Source organism: Agelaius tricolor, unplaced genomic scaffold (genome assembly GCF_023055355.1).
Source record: "Agelaius tricolor isolate 1412-34295 unplaced genomic scaffold, bAgeTri1.0.p SCAF_55, whole genome shotgun sequence".
In the NCBI taxonomy this organism is placed as follows: domain Eukaryota; kingdom Metazoa; phylum Chordata; class Aves; order Passeriformes; family Icteridae; genus Agelaius; species Agelaius tricolor.
This window is the reverse complement of record NW_027269315.1, coordinates 2,267,482-2,287,524: the sequence shown is the minus strand read 5'-3', so window position 1 is coordinate 2,287,524 and position 20,043 is coordinate 2,267,482. Positions and strand designations below refer to the sequence as shown.

The window sequence follows — 20,043 nt, the reverse complement described above, 5'->3', positions numbered from 1 at the left end:
TATTTTATAATAAATGTATTATATAAAAACTGTACTAAAAGAATAGAAGAAAGGATTTTCATCTGAAGGCTTGAAGGAATAGAGTAGGAATGGAATGATAATAAAATCTTGTGACTGACCAGAGAGTCCGAGACAGCCGGACTGTGATTGGACATTAATTAGAAACATCCACATGAGACCAATCCCAGATCCACCTGTTGCATTCCACAGCAGCAGATAATCAATGTTTGCATTTGGTTCTTGAGGCTTCTCAGGAGAAAAAAATCCTAAAAAAAAAATATTTTTCAGAAAATATCATAGCTACAAGCTGCCTGTCCCAACCCAACTTGGAAATCCAACCAGCTCCCAAACCTTGCTGTTCCCACCATGCTCAGAACTCCTGCAAAATCCTTGACAGCTCCCAGACCCTGCTCAGCCCCAGAATTCGGTGTAAAACTCGCCTGATCTGTTCAATAAAACCAGCAGAGCATTGCTTCCCTTTCGGATGGGACAAATCCCCCCAGCCCCTCACCACCCCCACGACCCCAACTGACCCAAAATGCGCCCGAAACTGCCGAGTTCCTGTTTGGCAGCCGCTCCTGCCGGGGCTGGTACCTGCACACGAGGTCAGCGGCGCTGGGTTTGTTGTTGTGAGCTCCGCCTTATCAGCGCCCTGGCGCTTCCCCGCTCCCCGAGCCTTCCTTCCGAGCCGATTGTTGATCCCGCAGTCTTGGCTGCGCTGGGAAAAAAAGGAGATTTCCTGCAATTGTTTCGCAGGACTTGCAGCCCCATGCAAAATTTTCTGCCCTATCAGCCCCTTCCCCAGCGCCGGGGCAAGGCTTGGGCTTCCCCTGTCAGGCCGCGGGGCAATCAAGGCTCTGTGATTAATTGCTGCCTGGCCAGAGGTGCTTCTCTGGCCACATCCATCTGCCAGCGGGCAGAGAGCTCAGCCTTCAGCCCTTCCCCACCGAACAAACGCCCGGGCTCGCCCTGATACGGAGGTGGCATCAGGGACAGCTTTGGTGTTTTTGGTATAACCCGACCCCTCAGAGCTGGGGCAGGACCTGGGGTGTGTTTTCCCCATCCAGGCAGGATCCGACCTCTTATCTCAGCGTGGTGACAGTGGAGGGGACACTCAGGAAGCCTCGGGGACGCCCATCTATGGCCATAGGGGGGCTTTTTACAGACCACAAACGAGATGGGACTGCTGTGGAACTGCCTTGAGCTGTTTTATTTTCCAGCATCGGTCTCATTGCATGGTTATGACAATGGGAAGATGCCAGCAGCTCACATCCCAGGCAGCAGACTTAGAATTTAATTATAGTTATATTATATATATATATATATATATATATAGTTATATTATATAAGTTATAACTCACTTTATGAGCTTCTTGACCAATCCCACAAAGCAAAAGCACATTGACAGTAGTTCTATCCAATCACCATAAGCACAGGTACCTTTGGTTAAAACAATGCTTGCTTATTTCGAATACAATATTTACTTGTAAGCCCTAAAGCACAACGCACAGAGCTCCATTATTAAGCTTCAAACTTCCTAATATCTTGCTAGATAAACTTTTCTGTAGCTTAGAGAGTTATTCTGACAAGCGTTAATACACAGACCATTGTTCTATTTGTCCTTGCCTTTCTACAGTTTAAATAATTTTTCTGCCGACCTATCTCATGGCTGCTGCTTGGCTCTAATCACAGTTCTGCTGTCTCTGGGCCCTGCCTTTTGCAGCTTTCCCCAAACCCTCTGATTCTGTTGATTCCCACACCATCCATCCCCGGGCACCTGCGGCTTCCCCACCGCCACCTCCTCGGCGCCTCCCCGGGTCCGTCCCCACCCTGCGGCGAAATCAAAGCGGAGCCGAGTCCCGGCGCTGCGAATGCCGTGAAATGTCCCCGCGCCGGGCTCAGGATGTCGCACCACGCCGCTCATTTCCTGCCCAGCCAGCGGCCACCAAGCCCACCCGAGCTCCGTGCCCAGAGGCGCCTGAGCTGCCGAGCCGAGAGGATCCCCCCGCTGCCGAGCAGCCCCAGCGCAGCCGCAGGTGAGGCAGCGCCGTCCCTGCTCCCTCCGTTCCTTTTGTCTGTCCTGTTTACCGTCCATCTGTCCCCTCTCTCATCTGCCTGTCCCTTCTCCCGTTTGTCTGTCCCTGGTCCTGTCTGTCTGTCTGTCCCCTTTACCATCCATCTATCCCCTCGCTCATCCGTCTGTCCTCTCTCCCATCTGTCTGTCCCTGGTCCTGTCTGTCCCTTCTCCTGTCCGTCTGTCCCATCTCCTATCCATCCGTCCCTTCTCCTGTTTGTCTGTGTCCCTTCTCCCGTTTGTCTGTCCCTGCTCCTGTCTGCCTGTCCCTTCTCCTGTCCATCTGTCCCCTCTTCCATCTGTCCGTCCCCTCTCCTGTTTGTCTGTCACTTCTCCTGTTTGTCTGTCCGTTCTCCTGTCCACCTGTCCCCTCTCTCATCTGTCCATCGCTTCCCCTACTTGTCTGTCCCTGCTCCTGTCTGCCTGTCCCTTCTCCTGTCCGTCTGTCCCCTTTAACATCCATCTGTCCTCTCTCCCATCCATCTGTCCCTTCTCCTGTTTGTCTGTCCCCTCTCCTGTCCATCTGTCCCCTCTCCCACCTGTCCATCCCTTCTCCTGTTTGTCTGTCCCTGCTCCTGTCTGCCTGTCCCTTCTCCTGTCCGTCTGTCCCCTTCACCATCCATCTCTCCCCTCGCCCATCTCTCCATCCCTTCTCCTGTCCGTCTGTCCCCTCTCCCGTCCATCTGTCCTGCCTCTCCTCAGCCCCAGCAGCCTCTCAGGACCTGCAGGGCAGAGAGAGGACGGGACGTTCAGGATCCCTGGGGGTGGCAGCTCCAGCCCGCCCCGGCTTTGGGGCCGGTGGGTGCCACAGGGGTGACACTCACGGGTGGCACCAGCTGTGGCTCGCTCCTGGCTTGCCAGGCTCCAAATGAAGCGGGAAAACCCCGCTGGGAGGGCAGAATCCCGCAGGATTCCCAAGGGCACCTTCCCGAGGGAGCGGCTGCTCCAGCAGCCCGAGGCTGGACGGGCTCCGCAGCCTCTTCGCTGTGCTGGGATGGGGGCTCTCACTTGGGGCATTTAGAGGATGTTCAGGTCTGCGTTTCCCTGAAATGTGTCATTTTGTCACCTACTTGGATGTCCCGATGGCTCCCGGCAGGGTGAGGGTGGCTGGGAGCGATCACACCCTGAGGGCTCGGGTGGGAGCGGTGGCTTTCCTGCTGGAGCTGCCTCTGGGACAGAGCCACCGACACCTCTCTGTGTCCCAGGCCAAGCTCTGGGACAGGGGACAGCCACCACATGTGGTAATTTTCGTTTGTGGCTGGAATTTGTATGAGGGGATCACCTGGGTGGACACAGCATCTTTTGAGGGTTGATGTAGGGAGTCACCATGGGAGTAAAAATGGGGTTGGAAGCTCCCAGAAGGACCTTTCTGAGCCCCACACAAGGGCTCTCTGTCTCAGCCTGCCCAGCTCAGTGCTCTCCCTTTCCTGCAGCCACCAGGATGGCCGAGGTGACCACTGTCCCCATGGAGACACACACTGTCCCGAGTGAGTACGGCGACTACCACAACCTGTCCGAGCTGTTCTACCTCCTGAACCACACCTACACCTTCTGCGAGTTCAGCCTGGACGAGAACGTCAAACGAGTGGTTCTCTTCATCCTCTACCTGGTCATCTTCGTGGTGGGCTTGGTGGAGAACCTCCTCGTCATCTGGGTCAACTGGCAGACACGGGGCACCAAGAGCTTGGTCAACCTGTACGTCATCAACATGGCCATCGCTGACCTGGGTGTGCTGCTCTCGCTGCCCATCTGGATGCTGGAGGTGATGCTGGATTACACCTGGCTCTGGGGCAGCTTTCTCTGCCGCTTCACCCACTATTTCTACTTCGCCAACATGTACGCCAGCATCTTCTTCCTCACCTGCCTGAGCGTGGATCGCTACGTGACCCTGACCAGCTCCTCCCTCTTCTGGCAGCGGCACCAGCACCGCGCGCGCCGCGCCGTCTGCGCCTGCTGCTGGCTCCTGGCCGCCGCCATCCCCGTGCTGGAGGTGGCCCACATGCAGCTGGTCAACACTGGGGAGCCCATCTGCATCTTCATGGCTCCTTTTGAGACCTACGACGAGTGGGCTCTGGCGGTCAGCCTGGCCACCACCACCGTGGGCTTCCTCATCCCCTTCCCCATCATCGCGGCGTTCAACGTGCTGACGGCGCGGTTCCTGCGGCGCGCCAAGCCCGAGAGCCGCAAGCACTGCCTGCTCATCTACGCCTACATCGGGGTGTTCCTGCTCAGCTGGCTGCCCTTCCACGTCGTGCTGACCCTGCTCACCCTCGAGGGCAACCACATCATCCTGCACTGCACCTTCGCCCACCTCCTCTACTTCTTCTACGACATCATCGACTGCTTCACGCTGCTCCACTGCGTCGTCAACCCCATCCTCTACAACTTCCTCAGCAAGAACTTCCGCAGCAAACTCATCTCTGCTGTGGTCAAGTACATCCCCAAGGACCACGGTGGCCAGAAGGGAGCTGGAAATTCCTCCTCCGGCACACAGCACTCCATAGTCATCGCGAAGGACAACAGCCCTCCCAACTAAAGAGGGTCAGACTCTCCTCGTGGCTCCCTGGGGACAGTGGGATTGGTTTTCCTGCTGCTGAGGACATGATTTGCTTGGGCACAGCCCTGCTTGGCTGGGCACTTCCTGTGCCAGCTTTGAGGAGAGCTGGGAGCTATGGACATCTTGCCTCTGGAGCGCTGTCGTGTCCAACCTAAAGGAAGGATAAGAGAAAATTATGTTCCCTGTTTGATAAGAACATTAGATTCCCTTGCAATAATAAAGTTTGTTACTCCACTCCGTGCCTGACACAGCCCCAAGATCAGAGCCCCATCAAGCTGTGGGGTTGGGGTGCAGCATCTTCCCCACCACAGGGGTTCCTGCATCCCCCAAACTGCCCCTGGCCCCCAGCCCTGGGCATGGCACTGCCTGGTGAGCGCCATCCCGAGTGGGACAGGAGGAGTTTGGAACTCAAACCTCCCCCCATAGTGCCCAGCAACATCCAGAGCCTGATTTTTGAGAGATGAAGGCGAAGCAGCCCAAGGGGCTGAGCAGGGCACAGACCTGAGGGAGAGGAGGAACAATTTGGATTCAAATCAGCCACTCCTTCAGGGCAATTTCGCAAAGCCGGTTGTAAATTTTTTACAAATTTTAAATTAGCAATGGCTAAACTGGGTTTTACTGGGAAAGGCTGCTCAGACTAACTTGGGATCCCCCATCCCATTAACTCCTCTGGAGCATCCCCTGGCAGGTTTTTATGGCCACTGGGTGGATTTCTCAACTCCAACAAGCCCCAACATCCCTTCCCCTTCCACCAAAGCCCCCGTGGGAGCGCAGGGATGTGCAGAAATCCTCAGAGCTGGAGCACGGGCTGGGTTCATGCCGTGCAAGGAACCGGAGAATCCGGAGAAAGTTCATCCTTGTGTGTGGGTCCTGATCTCAGTCACGTGCTGGGGGTCAGGGCCTTTACTGGGGGAAGGTGCCAGAGACGCCATAAATCCACCAAAGGCCTTGAGCTGCTGGAGGAGCACTGGGTGAAAAAAAGCAAAGCATAAGCAGTTTCTGGGGACAGGATGCTGGCTCAGGGCTGGGAGCAGGATGTCCCAGGAGAAGCCCCTGGCCAGGATGTGGGGTTATCACAGGGCTGGCTGGGAAAGCTCTGCCACTTCCAGGCGTCCCCGATGGGGTAAAATCCTGAATTCCTCAGGGTTTCTTCTGCAGGGATGTTCCTTTTTACCCCAGGACAATAATCCCAACCCAGCTCTTACACAGAAACCCCGGGAAGGCTCCAGCAGGGTCAGAATTCCCTGCTCAGGAATTCCCTTCTCTGTTCCTGTGAGACCCCTCCAGGCTGGGATCTGCACCCACCACCTTCATTCCCTGATCCCAAATCCTCCCTGAGCTTCCCTTTGTTAATTCCCTCCCATTTCCAACGAAGAAATGGAAGATAAACACAAAACCAGCCTCTCACCAGGGCAAAACTATATTCAAGATACTTCAACATGTAAAATTTGGTATTTTTCACCTAATAAACTTAATTTTTAACTGTCTTTAATTTCTCTGCACTTTTGTCCATAAACTTAAGGGCCAGAGTGGCCTCAAATAAATTGTTCCCACCTCCATGGGAAATTCTTCCTTGTGTCAAGGTGGAATTTCTTGTGGTTTCATTTATGGCTGTTGCTCCCTGTCCTGTCACACCACTGGAAAGTTTGGCACCGTCCTCTTGGCACCCACCCTTGAGGTGTTTTTATGGATTGATGAGATCCCCTCACAAATGAGAAATCTGAGATATTTTTATGGATTGTTTGGGATATATCTGAGATATTTTTATGGATTGTTGGGATCCCCTCTCAAATGAGAAATCTGAGATATTTTTATGGATTGACACGATCTCCTCTGAGATATCTGAGATATTTTTATGGATTAATCTGAGAAATCTGAGAAATCTGAGATGTTTTTATGGATTCACGAGATCCCCTCTCAAATGAGATATTTATATGGATATTTGAGATATTTTAATGGATTGATAGATTGGATCCCCTCTCAAATGAGAAAGCTGAGATGTTTTTATGGATTCATGAAATCCCCTCTGAGATATTTGAGATATTTTATGGATTAATCTGAGAAATCTGAGAAATCTGAGAAATCTGAGATGTTTTTATGGATTGTTGAGATCCCCTCTCAAATGAGATATTTATATGGATATTTGAGATATTTTTATGGATTAATCTGAGAAATCTGAGATGTTTTTATGGATTCACGAGATCCCCTCTCAAATGAGATATTTATATGGATATTTGAGGTATTTTAATGGATTGATAGATTGGATCCCCTCTCAAATGAGAAATCTGAGATATTTTTATGGATTCACGAGATCCCCTCTCAAATTAGATATTTATATGAATATTTGAGATATTTTGATGGACTGATAGACTCCCCTCTCAAATGAGAAATCTGAGATATTTTTATGGATTGATGAAATCCCCTCTGAGATATTTGAGATATTTTTATGGATTAGTCTGAGAAATCTGAGATGTTTTTATGGATTCACGAGATCCCCTCTCAAATGAGATATTTATATGGATATTTGAGATATTTTTATGGATTGATAGAATCCCCTCTCAAATGAGAAATCTGAGATATTTTTATGGATTCATGAAATCCCCTCTGAGATATCTGAGATATTTTTATGGATTAAAAAGGTCCCCTCTCAAATGAGAAATCAGAGATAATTTTATGGATTGATGAAATCCCCTCTGAGATATTTGAGATATTTTTATAGATTAATCTGAGAAATCTGAGATGTTTTTATGGGTTGTTGAGATCCCCTCTCAAATGAGATATTTATACAGATATTTGAGGTATTTTAATGGATTGATAGATTGGATCCCCTCTCAAATGAGAAAGCTGAGATATTTTTATGGATTAATCTGAGAAATCTGAGAAATCTGAGATATTTTTATGGATTGATGAAATCCCCCTCTGAGATATTTGAGATGTTTTTATGGATTCATGAGATCCCCTCTCAAATGAGAAATCCGAGATATTTTTATGGATTGATGGAATCCCCTCTGAGATATTTGAGATGTCTTTATGGATTAAAAAGGTCCCCTCTCAAATGAGATATCTGAGATAATTTTATGGATTGTTGGGATCCCCTCTCAAATGAGAAATCTGAGATATTTTTATGGATTGATGGAGCCCCCTCTGAGATATCTGAGATATTTTTATGGATTAATCTGAGAAATCTGAGATAATTTTATGGATTGTTGAGATCCCCTCTCAAATGAGATATTTATACAGATATTTGAGATATTTTAATGGATTCATAGACTCCCCTCTCAAATGAGAAATCTGAGATATTTTTATTGATTGATGGAGCCCCCTCTGAAATATTTGAGATATTTTTATGGATTGATGGAGCCCCCTCTGAGATATTTGAGATATTTTTATGGATTGATGGAGCCCCCTCTCGGCCTCCTCTTCTCCAGACTAACCAAGCCCAGCTCCCACACCCTCTCCTCTGCTCCAGACCCCTCAGAACCATTTTGAACTCGTTTCCCAGCCTATGGAGCCCCAGTTCCTGGCAGAAAAGGCTCATCCAGGCACACAAACCCTGGGATTGCCCAATGGGTGGGCTCTGCTCCCACCCCTCACTCCCTCCTGCTCCTGTAGCCCACAGGAACGTCCCAAACTGCTCCCCCTGAGCCACAAACCCAGGGATGGCCTCACCTGCTCTCCCCAGGGCATTCCTGTGAGGAAAACATTTTATTAAAAAAAAAAGCAGCTGCACAAGAGGTCAACGTTTTCCGTTTTATTATTCTAAATAAAAACCACACTTTGTGCTGAACAATGGAGTAGAAAAGAACCCAATGTACAACGATTTTAGACATCTACGATTCGGGGAAGGGGTGTGGGGAGGGGAAAAGTTTACAAAATATACAAAACTTTACAGCAAATAGATAGTAAACACTTAAATAGCAGGAGGTCAGTACCTACGATTAACTTAACAAAAAAGGTTAGACAGCAAATTCAACTCTTGTTCTTCCTTCCTTTCTTTCTTCCTTTCTTTCTTTCTTCTGCTCAATTTCTCTGCTGACAGACCCGGATCCACTGAGAACGGGGGAAAAGTGAATTTTGTGTTTTTGGGGGTGGATCCACTGAGATCCACTGAGAACGGGGGAAAAGTGAATTTTGTGTTTTTGGGGGTGGATCCACTGAGATCCACTGAGAACGGGGGAAAAGTGAATTTTGTGTTTTTGGGGGTGGATCCACTGAGATCCACTGAGAACGGGGGAAAAGTGAATTTTGTGTTTTTGGGGGTGGATCCACTGAGATCCACTGAGAACGGGGGAAAAGTGAATTTTGTGTTTTTGGGGGTGGATCCACTGAGATCCACTGAGAACGGGGGAAAAGTGAATTTTGTGTTTTTGGGGGTGGATCCACTGAGATCCACTGAGAACGGGGGAAAAGTGAATTTTGTGTTTTTGGGGGTGGATCCACTGAGATCCACTGAGAACGGGGGAAAAGTGAATTTTGTGTTTTGGGGGTGGGAGCGAGCCTGGCCTTGGGGAAGGCTCCGTGACCTGGATGCTGCCAGAATTTCCCCTCTCGTCCCCCAGGAATCCCACAGCACTTTGCTGTGGCCAACACCACCAGGCTTGGTGTCCCCACAGTCCCCACCAGGGGCAGTGGGGACAGGAGAGAGCCAGGTTTGCCCAAAGTGGTGGTGGGGAATGAAATCCCAGCTGGTTTTGGCTCTCCCAGCCCTGAGCTGGAGCAGGCTGGGGACAGGGGTGACACCCCCTGCCCACCCCAAAGGCTCAGGAGCCCCCCCTCAGGTCTCTGAGCCCCCTGGGAGCCACCCCCAGGAGCAGCAGCAGGGTCAGACCCACCCCTGCAGCCCCTGCAGTGCAGATTTGGGGTGTTCCAGGTGGGAATCATCTGCTCTAACCCCAACAGAAATTCCCTGCGTCAGAACCAGCAGCAATGGGGGGCTCCTGCTTTCCCCCCCCCAGGCAGGAGCAAGGGCTGGCTGTGCCTGTTGGGTGTTTGGGTGTAAAAGCTTCACTTTTTGGTTTATGTGCACAAAAAGGCTTTTGCTTTTCAGCAGACCCTCCCTGAAGCTCGCCACGGCTTCTGGAACATTCCAGGAGGGTCTCCAGGCTCTCCCAGCCTCCACAGCCACCTCCAGAGCAGTGCAGGTCGTGTCCATCCCTGTCCCTGTCCCCAGCCCTGAGTTCCACCCTCGAGGGGGTGACTGGTGGGGCCCCCAATGGTCCCTCCCAGCCTCATCCACGCCACAATTCCACGACAGGAACCCGGGGAGCAGCTCAGAGCAGCCCACAGCAAAGCCCCACCACTGCCCAGAGCACTGCACCGCTCCCAAAATTCCCATTTCTCTCGTAAAACCTCAGCACAGCTCCACAGGGACGCCAGGACCACGAGCCTGGAGCTCAAAACCCAAGAGCTGCAGCAGCCCAGGCCAACCCAGAGCTGAGCCTGGCTCTGGTGCCTCCCTCCCCTCTCCAAATCCAGGCTCCAGGCACCCTCCCTGCTCCTGGAGGTAGCTCAGTACCACAGGAGGTACCACCCTCATTTTACAGATGAGGAAACTGAGGCAAAGAGGTGAAGTGGTGACTTGCCCAAGGCCATGGTGGAGCCGGGAGAGAAACCCTGGGGTGCTCTGAGCTCGCTGAGCTCAGCCCCCACTGCAGGATGGCCCTTCCTGGGTGTCCCTTCCCCTGTGTCCCTTCGCAGGGAGGAGGCAGCAGGGTGAGTTTCCAGGGTTTGCAAATCACTAGTTTTAGTTTAGTTTTAGTTTTTAGGTTTAGTTTTTAGTTTTAGTTTTAGTTTTGTAACAGCAAAACTTGACAGAAGCGCAGGGGCTGATCCAGGCTGGAGAGCCCCGAGCACTTCTTTGTTTGTGAGGTAGAATTGAGTTACCCAAGGGCAATCCCAGCTTGGAAAGATCTGTTCCTCCCCCCCACCTCTGCCCCATAAAAAAGCTGGGTAACAACAGGGAGAAACCAATCCATGACCTTCCCAGTGTTAACACTGTTGGCACCTCGCTGGGATGGCCAGGAGAGACCCCAGGAGGGGCCAGGAGAGACCCCAGGAGGGGCCAGGAGAGACCCCAGGAGTGACCAGGAGAGACCCCAGGAATGGCCAGGAGAGACCCCAGGAGGAGCCAGGAGAGACCCCAGGAATGGCCAGGAGAGACCCCAGGAATGGCCAAGGAGAGACCCCAGGAATGGCCAAGGAGAGACCCCAGGAGTGACCCCAGGAATGGTCAGGAGAGACCCCAGGAGGGGCCAGGAGAGACCCCAGGAATGGCCAGGAGAGACCCCAGGAGGAGCCAGGAGAGACCCCAGGAGGGGCCAGGAGAGACCCCAGGAGGGGCCAGGAGAGACCCCAGGAGGGGCCAGGAGAGACCCCAGGAATGGCCAGGAGAGACCCCAGGAGGGGCCAGGAGAGACCCCAGGAGGAGCCAGGAGAGACCCCAGGAATGGCCAGGAGAGACCCCAGGAGGGGCCAGGAGAGACCCCAGGAGGGGCCAGGAGAGACCCCAGGAATGGCCAGGAGAGACCCCAGGAGGGGCAGGAGAGACCCCAGGAGGGACCAGGAGAGCCCCCCCATGCTGAGGTGAACCTGACACAGGGTCAAGAGAGACCCCCATAGCCAGGAGAGCCTCCTGCACCAAGGGGCACTGAAATGTAGAGGGGGAGAGCCCCCCATGCCCAGGAGAGCCCAGGAGAGCCCCTCCATGCCCAGGAGAGCCCCCCAAACCCAGGAGAGCCCCTCCATGCCCACCCCATGGCCAGGAGAGCCCCTCCATGACAAGAGAAGCCTCTCCATGCCCAGGAGAGCCCCCCAAACCCAGAGGAGCCCCCCAAACCCAGGGAAGCCCCCCATGCCCAGGAGAGCCCCTCCATACCCAGGAGAGCCCCCCAAACCCAGAGGAGCCCCCCAAACCCAGCAGAGCCCCCCCATGCCCAGGAGAGCCCCTCCATGCCCAGGAGAGCCCCCTCCAAACCCAGGGAAGCCTCTCCATGCCCAGGAGAGCCCCCCCATGACAAGAGAAGCCTCTCCATGCCCAGGAAAGCCCCTCCATGCCCAGGAAAGCCCCTCCAAACCCAGAGGAGCCCCCCAAACCCAGGGAAGCCCCCCCAGAAGTGGCCAGCATGCAGCTGCAGAGGCCGAGCCATCGCCGCCGTGGCTCCCACTGCACGAATGAACAAACTCACATCACTCCAAGCACACAGGTTTGCCACAGGAACACGTCCAGGCTGTGGGAGGGAGGGGGGGATCCCTTTGGCAGGAGAAGGGGCCCCCCTCCTCCTCCTTCCAGGGAGTTTAAGGCAACAGCTTCATCCTGACTCATCTGCTGGGGCAGAGCAGAGCCAGGAGAGTCCCGGCTCTCTGGGGCCACCACAAATCCCCCCAAAAAGAGCAGGGGAGCTTCCCCTCCCTCTCCAGTCCTGCAGGAGATCTCCATGCTCACACAGCCACCTCTGCCCAGGCTCGGCAGGGAGGTCCCGGGGCTCCTTCAGCTCCTCCTCCAGGTCTCAGGGCAGCAAACAGGAATGTGTGAATGCCCTGCTCCTGATCCCTGCTGGGATCCCTCCTTGTTTACACACTCGGGTGCTTCCTGCTCCTCTCCCCAGAGCACACTTTGCTTGTCTCCTGGCAGTAGCAGCAGAACACCAGGGATGCCCAGAATGTCTTTTTTCTTTCCTTTTTTTTTCTTTCTTTCTTTCTCTTTTGTTCCTTTCCTTTCGAGTCCAGCGCCTGCTCTGGCTCTGTCCCTCTCCACTGAGGTCAGGTGTGAAAATCTTAGCAGCATCAGTTTGTGGACAAGCTTAGCCTGGTCAAGAGGGCTAAAAGGTTAAAAAAAAAAAAAAGAAAAATAGAATCTAGACTCAAAAACTAGTGAGAAATGCTAAAAGCACAGATGGCCTCTAACAGGACCAGAGGTAAGTAAACACGACAGACTCCTTGAAACAGTGATGTACCTCACGTGCTGTTAATTTGTACAACGCCACCAATCTAAAAAGCCCTAGGAAGGCCCAAAAATAATAAAATAAAATTAAAAAAATCAAACCAAAACCAAAAAAGAATTCCATCCATGATGCCTGACCATTAAATAAAACGAAACAACTTGGTTTGTTTCTTTTTTTTTTTTCCTCTTTCCTTTTTTCCTCCTCCTCCATCATTAATGAACACTCTTCTTCCCCATCAGCTATCCGTGTTTTTCTCAGCCTCTTTGGAATGGATGATGTACATGAAAGTCTGCTCGATGGTGAAATCTGGCGGGAGGCTGCCCTTGTGCACCCCTATGTGCTTGCTCATCAGGTTGAGCGTGGAGCTGTAGTGGCCACACACGGTGCAGCGATACATCAGGGCCCCCGAGTGTGTCCTCAGGTGACACTTGATGGTGGAACGCCCTCGGAAGAACTTGTGGCACACCTTGCACTGGTACGGCTTCTCCCCGGTGTGGATGCGCCGGTGGTAGTTGAACTCGCTGGTGTGGGCAAACCTCTTGCCACAAACCTTGCAGCTGTACTTGCTGTTCCCTGGCTGGTTCTGCAGCGCCAGATCCTCACTCAAGAACTCCTCGGGCAGCTTCCTCTTGGGCAGCCCCTGGGGCTGCAGGCGCTCCCCAAATCCCGCCCGGATGTCCAGGCTGCCCCCACATTTGTGCTGGCTGACGTGGTAGCGATAAGCGGCCTCCAGCTTGAAGCTCTGGCTGCAGAAGTGGCACTGGAAAAGAGCCTCCTCCACGTGCTGGTGCACGGCCAGGTGCTTCTCCAGGAGCTGCCTGTCCACAAAGCTGCTGGCACACACAGAGCAGGAGAAGACAGAGATGCCCAGGTGGGACAGGGCGTGCCACAGCAGGCTGCAGAGGCTCAGGTGCCGCTGGTCGCACACGCCGCACGTTTGGCTCTTCAGGTTCACGTGCTCCAGCAGGTGGTTCCGGACCGTCTGGAAATCTTTGGCCAAGGGCTTCCCACAGGCAGCACAGGCCAGCTCAGGGCCGGGCCCTCCCCCAAAAACAGCCACCTTGCCTGGGAGGGGGTCGCTGGGGTGGACAATGACGTTGTTGTCGAAGACCCCGTCCCGCCGGTGCAGCGTCAGCTGCCACTGGGTGAAGAACTTGGTCTCGCACATGTCGCAGGAGAAGAGGAAGATGCCGATGTGGGAGAGCACGTGGGTCACCCTGGAGTTACGGTCCTGGAAGTGGGTCTCACAGACCTTGCAGTTCCCTGTCAGCAGGTCCACGTGGTCCCTGGCGTGCTGGCGGATCAGCTGGATGTTGGGTTCCAGAACCTTCTTGCACACCTGGCAGGGCATGGCCTTGCTGTCCCGGCTGTCGCTCTCGAAGGCCAGCTCCTCCTCGCTGTCATCACTCAGCTCTATCACTTCCTCAGATGGGACCAGCTCTTCTCCAGCATCCTCAAAATGCAGCTCAGCCTCTCCCAAATCCTCCAGCTGGAGCTCATCCATCTGCTCGAATCCCTGCTCTTTGGAGTGGTCGCTGTTGCTGGGGCAGGAATTGCTCCCCGTGGAGACATCCAGGGAGGGGTCAGTGGGGAAGAAGCCACCCTTGCTGTAGTCACCATTGCTCTGGGCCTTGTACTGAGGGCAGGAGCTGCCAGTGGTCTGTGCCACGACATTCCCACCAGGCTGAGCCCCCAGACCCGTGACTGGAGTGAACTGTCCTGCATCAGACTCCTGCTCTGTCTTGGGAGGCTGCTGTGGGTGCATCAGGGGAAGAGCCTGGCTGGCCTCACCCACAGCATTCCTGTCATCCTCTTTGTAGCTGCCCACCACGTCCCCGTGCAGGAGATAATTCCGCTCGGGGCCGAAATGCTCCGCGCCGCTACGGATGTCCCCCAAAGAGTGGCTCTGCTCCGAGGAGGTGCTGCTCAGCACCCCAGCCCTGCCTTCCCCCACAGACAGAGCAGGCTGCTTGGTGATGGCCGAGCTCTCCAGGTCAGGGAAGGTGGAGTGACAAGCCTGCAGCAGATCCTCCATGCCCAGCCGCTCCGCCACCTCGTAGATCACCCCCACATTGATGAGGTCGGTGAAGAGCTCCGAGGTGTACACAAAGCTCAGGATCTTCTCAAAGTTGGCTGGTGTGATGAAATCCACCACGTAGGTCCTGGCAGCGTCCAGCCCAGTGTTGAGGAAGAGGTTCTGGAAGTAGCCAGCAGCACAGGCCAGCACGGCCTTGTGCGCGGCAAAGGAGCGGGAGCCCACCAGGATGGTGACGTCGCACATGGTCTCGGAGAGGCGGCACTTGTTGAGTTCCTTCAGCAGGTTGTTGGGGTGGTTGGTGCTGTGCAGCTTGATCCTCATGCCCATCTTAGCAGCTGCTTTAAGAGTCCTTTCTGCTGTTCAGCTCGGCCTTCACGCTCTCATCCGCGGCGGGAGCAGGAATTGGCAGGGCAAGGGGCTCTGCAGAGGGGAAACGCAAAAAAAAAAAGTTATTTAACAACCAAAGCAACGTCACTCGGGTCATACCTCCTGTTTTCCAACTTTCTGAGGAGCCACAGAGCAGCTGCTCAGCTGGAGATGGACTAAACCTGTCTTGTCAGCTCAGTTTTGGGAAGTGAAAAGCTGGATGTGCAAAGCAGCAAAGTCAAAACAAAAAGATTCTCAGAGGCAGCCTGAAGGTCCCACTGCTACAGGGGCAGGGACAGAGATCCTGCTGACCCTGAGACCAAACCAGAGCCTGTTCCAGACCTCTCCCTCTTCCCGAGCTGGGGATGAGGCTCCTCTCCAAAGAGATGTTACTCAGGCCGGACACGCCAGCTGGATTCGCCTCTAGGTCTCCTCCAGCTGCAGCCACTTCATTCCTTCACTTCAGATTCCACCTGGACCCACAAGGAGACTTCAGGCTCCCAGGTGGGATTCTCTGCATTCCAGCCTCTGGATTCCCCTGGATGGATTCCCCCGGGATGGATTCCCCTGGATGGATTCCCCTGGGATGGATTCCCCCGGGATTTCCTGGCAGCACCTCTCGGATTCCTCAGCTGCCACCACACCTGTCCCACAGCACCGGCCATTCCTCCCAGCTTGTCCCACTGCTTTTGTCCCTCTGTCCTGCTCACAGACACCCCACCAGCTCTTGGGATTTCACGAACTTACCCAGGAAACTCTATCCTTAATTCCCCTATTCCTAATTCCCCGCATTCCCCGTCCTGAGACAGGGAACAGCGAGCCCAGAAGGCAGCAAAGAGCAGAAGTTTGGAGGGGCTGGAGCTGCCTCTGCCCCAGCTCCGGGAAAAACCAAAACCCAGAGAACGAGCTGTTCTCCCGGGGATGGGAGGGATGGGGGAAAACACCACCGGCAGCTGAGGAGGAGGATGAAGATGCCGAGAGGAAGGCTCTGGAAACGCTGCCCAGCCCAAAAAGCAGCTGGGCAATTGGGGATGCCTGCGGAGGGGATGGGGCAGAAGGAGAAAGAACCGGAGGGAAGGGGGGCAGCGGGAAGGGGGGAGGCCCGGAGCTGCTCCGGGAGAAACGGGAGGAGATGGAGGGGAGGGACAGCGGCGTCCCCGGTGGGCCCGGGGAGCGGGGCAGGAAGGGACCCCGGGAAGAGCCACGAAAGGCGGCGGGAGGCCCCGGGGAGGGTCGGAGCGGGGCTGGCGGCGGGGACGCGGCTCGGGAGACCTGAGGGGGCCGGGGGTGGCGGGCGGGGGTCGCTCCTTACCCGCCCGGCGCCCCGCACCATCCCGGCCCGGCTCACACAAAGGCGCCGACCCGCCCCGCGCCCGCCCCGGCCCGCGCCGCCTTCCGGGAGCCGCCGGCGGCAGCGCCCCCGTGCGGAGAGGAGGAACCGGAGCGGGGGCACCGGGCGGGACACACGGACACGGACACACGGACACGGATACGGGCAGGGACACATGGACGCAGGGAGGGACACACGGACACGGGACGGGACAGACGGACATGGACACACGGACATGGGGCGGGACACACGGACACGGACACGGGGAGGGACACACGGACACGGACACACGGACATGGGGCGGGACAGACGGACACGGGGAGGGACACACGGACATGGACACGGACACATGGACACGGGGAGAGACGCACGGACACATGGACATGGGGAGGGACACACGGACGCAGACACATGGACACGGATACTGGGAGGGACACATGGACACGGGCAGGAGACATGGACACAGGGAGGGACAAACGGACACGGACACGGGGCGGGACAGACGGACACGGTGAGGGGCACACGGACACGGACACAGGGAGGGACACATAGACACGGGGCGGGACAGACGGACACGGGGAGGACACACAGACACGGACACTGGTGTGGTATTTACACACTGGGACGGAAAGAAGGGGCATGAAGACAGGCACGGACACGGGAAGGGACACGGACAGTGGCACGGACAGACGGACACGGGAAGGGACACGGGCACTTCTCCAGTTACGGGGGCTGCCGTGGGGAAGGGACAGGTCGCTGTAGCCCAAGAGAACACGAACCCCGGCCCCGGTGGTGCCGTGGGCTCATCCCCGCGGGCTCATTCCCGCATCCCCATCCCCGCATCCCCATCCCCGTGGGCTCATCCCTACATCCCCATCCCTGCGGCCCCATCCCCGCATCCCCATCCCCCGGGCTGTCCCGAGCGGGTCCCGGAGGCGCAGCCAAGACACGGAGTCGCATTTTGCGCGTGTCCCGCGCAGACACGGGTGGGTGTATAACGGGACACGTCCAGGTGTACACAGGTGCACGGACACGCGCACGTGGGGCGGCACCGCCGCGCTCCCGACGGCTCCGTGGGCGCCGGAGCCGGGGACGCTCCCGCAGCCGGTCCCACCATCCCCGGGACACCGGGCACAGCCCCGTGCGGGGCTCGTTCCGCCGCTCAGGCCGCCCGCAGCGGGGCCTCTCCGGGAGCGGGGGGTCCCGGGGAGCACCGGGGGGCCGGGCTGCCGCCTCCCCGCCCCGCCGCTCGCCCAGGCTCCGCTGCTCGCTTCCCCATGAGCCCCACGAAGAAATCGTGCATGTCTCCTGCGGAGAGACCGGCCGTCAGTGGCACCGGTACCGGCGCCGGTACCGACACCGGCACCGGGCGGGACTTACTCTTCTGCGGCGCCGCGGGGGGACCTGGAAGAGACCGAAACAGGTGAGCGAGCACCGGGCGGACCGACACCCTCCCATCCGAGCCCTCCCGCCCCTCACCGGCGCCCTCCTCCCGCAGCAGCTCCAGCGCGGCGGCGGCGGCGGCGGCGGCCCCGGGGCTGCCGCGGGGGCTCCACGGCAGCGGCTCCGGGACGGGCATCCCCTGCGGGAGCAAAGTGGGTGGGAAGGGGTCCGGGGGGTCCCGGGGATCCGGGATCCGCCCGCCGTTCCCCCCCTCCGACGGCCGTACCAGCGCGGGGCCCGGCGGGGCGGCGGGGGGCGCGGCGGGCGGGGGTGAGCGGCAGCGCCAGGAGCAGCAGCACCGCCAGCACCGGTCGGTTCTTCATCCTCAGGGGGACAGCGATCAGCGACGGAGCTTCCCGGCGCTGTCCCGAGCCGGCGAACCCTCGATGGGGCGGCCCCGGATGAGTCTGAAGCGAACCGGGCTCTGGGGAGGGAAAGAGACGGGAGACGGGCGGGCCGGGGGCGGCGGGACCCCCTCTCGGGTGTGCGGAGGAGGGACCGCGCCGCTTCCCGGGCTGCCGGTGTCCCCTGGACCCCCGGGGATGCATTCCAGGGTTGGGGGGGTCATTAGGGGGCGTGCAGGGGGACACGGCCCCGCTGTGGCCCCGGAGGTGCCGTGTCCCCGCTGGTGGCCGTGGTGCCACGGTTGTGCGCCCGCACACGAGCCGTGCAAACGCGAGGGTGGGGCACGGACACGGCTCGGGCTCCGTCCTGCACGTTCACCCGGTCTCAACACACCTGTGTCCCCTGGCACGCTCCCTGGCACGCTGGCATCCCCTGGCACGCATATGCCTGCCCACAGCTCGATTTGCTTCCAGAGCCCCTCACCAAACCCTCCCCAAATTCAACCGACGCCTTCACCCCATCTCTCCCCCTTCCTGTGCCCTCCCCAGCGCCGTCCCAACCTCCTCTTCCTCCTCCTGCCTTCCCCTAACCCCAGCGGGGTGAGCACAGGGCACAGCAGCTCCCCAGGACCCCCCGAGAAGCCCCCAGGACCGTGGGGGACACAGGGACACCGACCTGCCGGTGGAGTCGGGGGCTGAGGGACCCTCGGCGCCGGTGGTTGCGGAGCAGGGACCCCTCGAGGCGCGGTGGTGGGCAGCAGAGGGTGGGCAGAGGTGGTGGTGGGCAGCGGTGATGGGCAGAGGTGGTGGTGGGCAGCTCCCCCGGCCCGGGCTCAGCCGGGAGGCGAAATACCGGGGCAGCAGCTGCTGCACGGCGCTAAATAAGGGGCTCTGCCCATGGCACGGCGTGGGTGGGCAAGAGGAGAGCTGCCAATGGGGGCCGGGGGGAGGTGGTACCCCCAGCCTGCAGCTTCACGCCCACGCAGCACTCACACACAGCGGAGTCACACAGCGGCACACGCGTGCCCACGCTGGCACCCTGGGGTGGGGGGTCAGCACACGGGCACTGTGCCCACGCAGGAAACCCAGGGTGGGGGTCAGCACATGGGTACCGTGCCCATTCTGGGGTGGGGAGTCAACACATGGGCACCATGCCCATGCAGGAACCTCAGAATGGGGGTCAGCACACGGGCACTGTGCCCATGCAGGAACCTCAGAATGGGGGTCAGCACACGGGCACTGTGCCCATGCAGGAACCTCAGAATGGGGGTCAGCACACAGGCACCATGCAGGAACCTCAGAATGGGGGCTCAGCACATGGGCACTGTGCCCACCCTGGGGTGGGGGGTCAGCACATGGGCACCATGCCCATGCAGGAACCTCAGAATGGGGGTCAGCACATGGGCACCGTTCCCACGCAGAAACCCAGGGTAGGGGTCAGCACATGGGCACTGTGCCCATGCAGGAAACCCAGAATGGGGGTCAGCACATGGGTACCGTGCCCATTCTGGGGTGGGGGTCAGCACACAGGCACTGTGCCCACGCTGGCACCTTGGGGTGGGGGGTCAGCACATGGGCACTGTGCCCATGCAGGAACCTCAGAATAGGGGGTCAGTACACGGGCACGGTGCCCACGCAGCCCCCCAGCCCCTCGTTGTGATGATGTCACCACGTGTCTGTTGGCACGTGTGGGGACACGCATGGAGGAGTGGTCCTGGCTGGATGCTGGGTGGTGCACGCTGGATTTGGGGGTCTCGTGGGTGAGAGGGGGTTGGCCAGGCTCCCACACACGTGTTCAGCTGCACACACGAGCACAGGTGTGCCCGCACACGCACGTTCACAGGTACCTCACACCCTGCCCCATTGCTGCATGCCAGGCCTGCCCTCTCTCATGCCAGGATGCGCCAAGGTGGAAGATGGGGAGGAAAATTTGGGGGGAAGCAGAGGGGCA

At 57.0% G+C, this 20,043-nt stretch overlaps 3 protein-coding genes across 3 annotated transcripts; 1 reads left to right on the top strand and 2 right to left on the bottom strand.

Annotated features, from left to right (window-relative positions):
• Positions 1-1,609: 1,609 nt before the first annotated feature.
• On the top strand, positions 1,610-6,118 carry GPR182 (G protein-coupled receptor 182). Its single transcript, XM_071455933.1, has 2 exons — positions 1,610-2,036; positions 3,508-6,118. The coding sequence occupies exons 1-2, from the start codon at positions 1,904-1,906 to the stop codon at positions 4,608-4,610; spliced, it is 1,236 nt and encodes a 411-aa protein (XP_071312034.1). The 5' UTR covers positions 1,610-1,903; the 3' UTR covers positions 4,611-6,118.
• A 2,249-nt stretch (positions 6,119-8,367) lies between these two features.
• On the bottom strand, positions 8,368-16,365 carry ZBTB39 (zinc finger and BTB domain containing 39). The gene is made up of 2 exons (XM_071455955.1): positions 16,288-16,365; positions 8,368-15,029 (listed from the first exon to the last, which is right to left on the bottom strand). Exon 2 carries the CDS (start codon positions 14,934-14,936, stop codon positions 12,807-12,809), a length of 2,130 nt encoding a protein of 709 aa, XP_071312056.1. The 5' UTR covers positions 14,937-15,029; positions 16,288-16,365; the 3' UTR covers positions 8,368-12,806.
• A 976-nt stretch (positions 16,366-17,341) lies between these two features.
• Positions 17,342-19,072, bottom strand: TAC3 (tachykinin precursor 3). Its single transcript, XM_071456019.1, has 5 exons — positions 18,769-19,072; positions 17,967-18,172; positions 17,785-17,887; positions 17,686-17,709; positions 17,342-17,613 (listed from the first exon to the last, which is right to left on the bottom strand). The coding sequence occupies exons 2-5, from the start codon at positions 18,069-18,071 to the stop codon at positions 17,468-17,470; spliced, it is 378 nt and encodes a 125-aa protein (XP_071312120.1). The 5' UTR covers positions 18,072-18,172; positions 18,769-19,072; the 3' UTR covers positions 17,342-17,467.
• Positions 19,073-20,043: the final 971 nt, after the last annotated feature.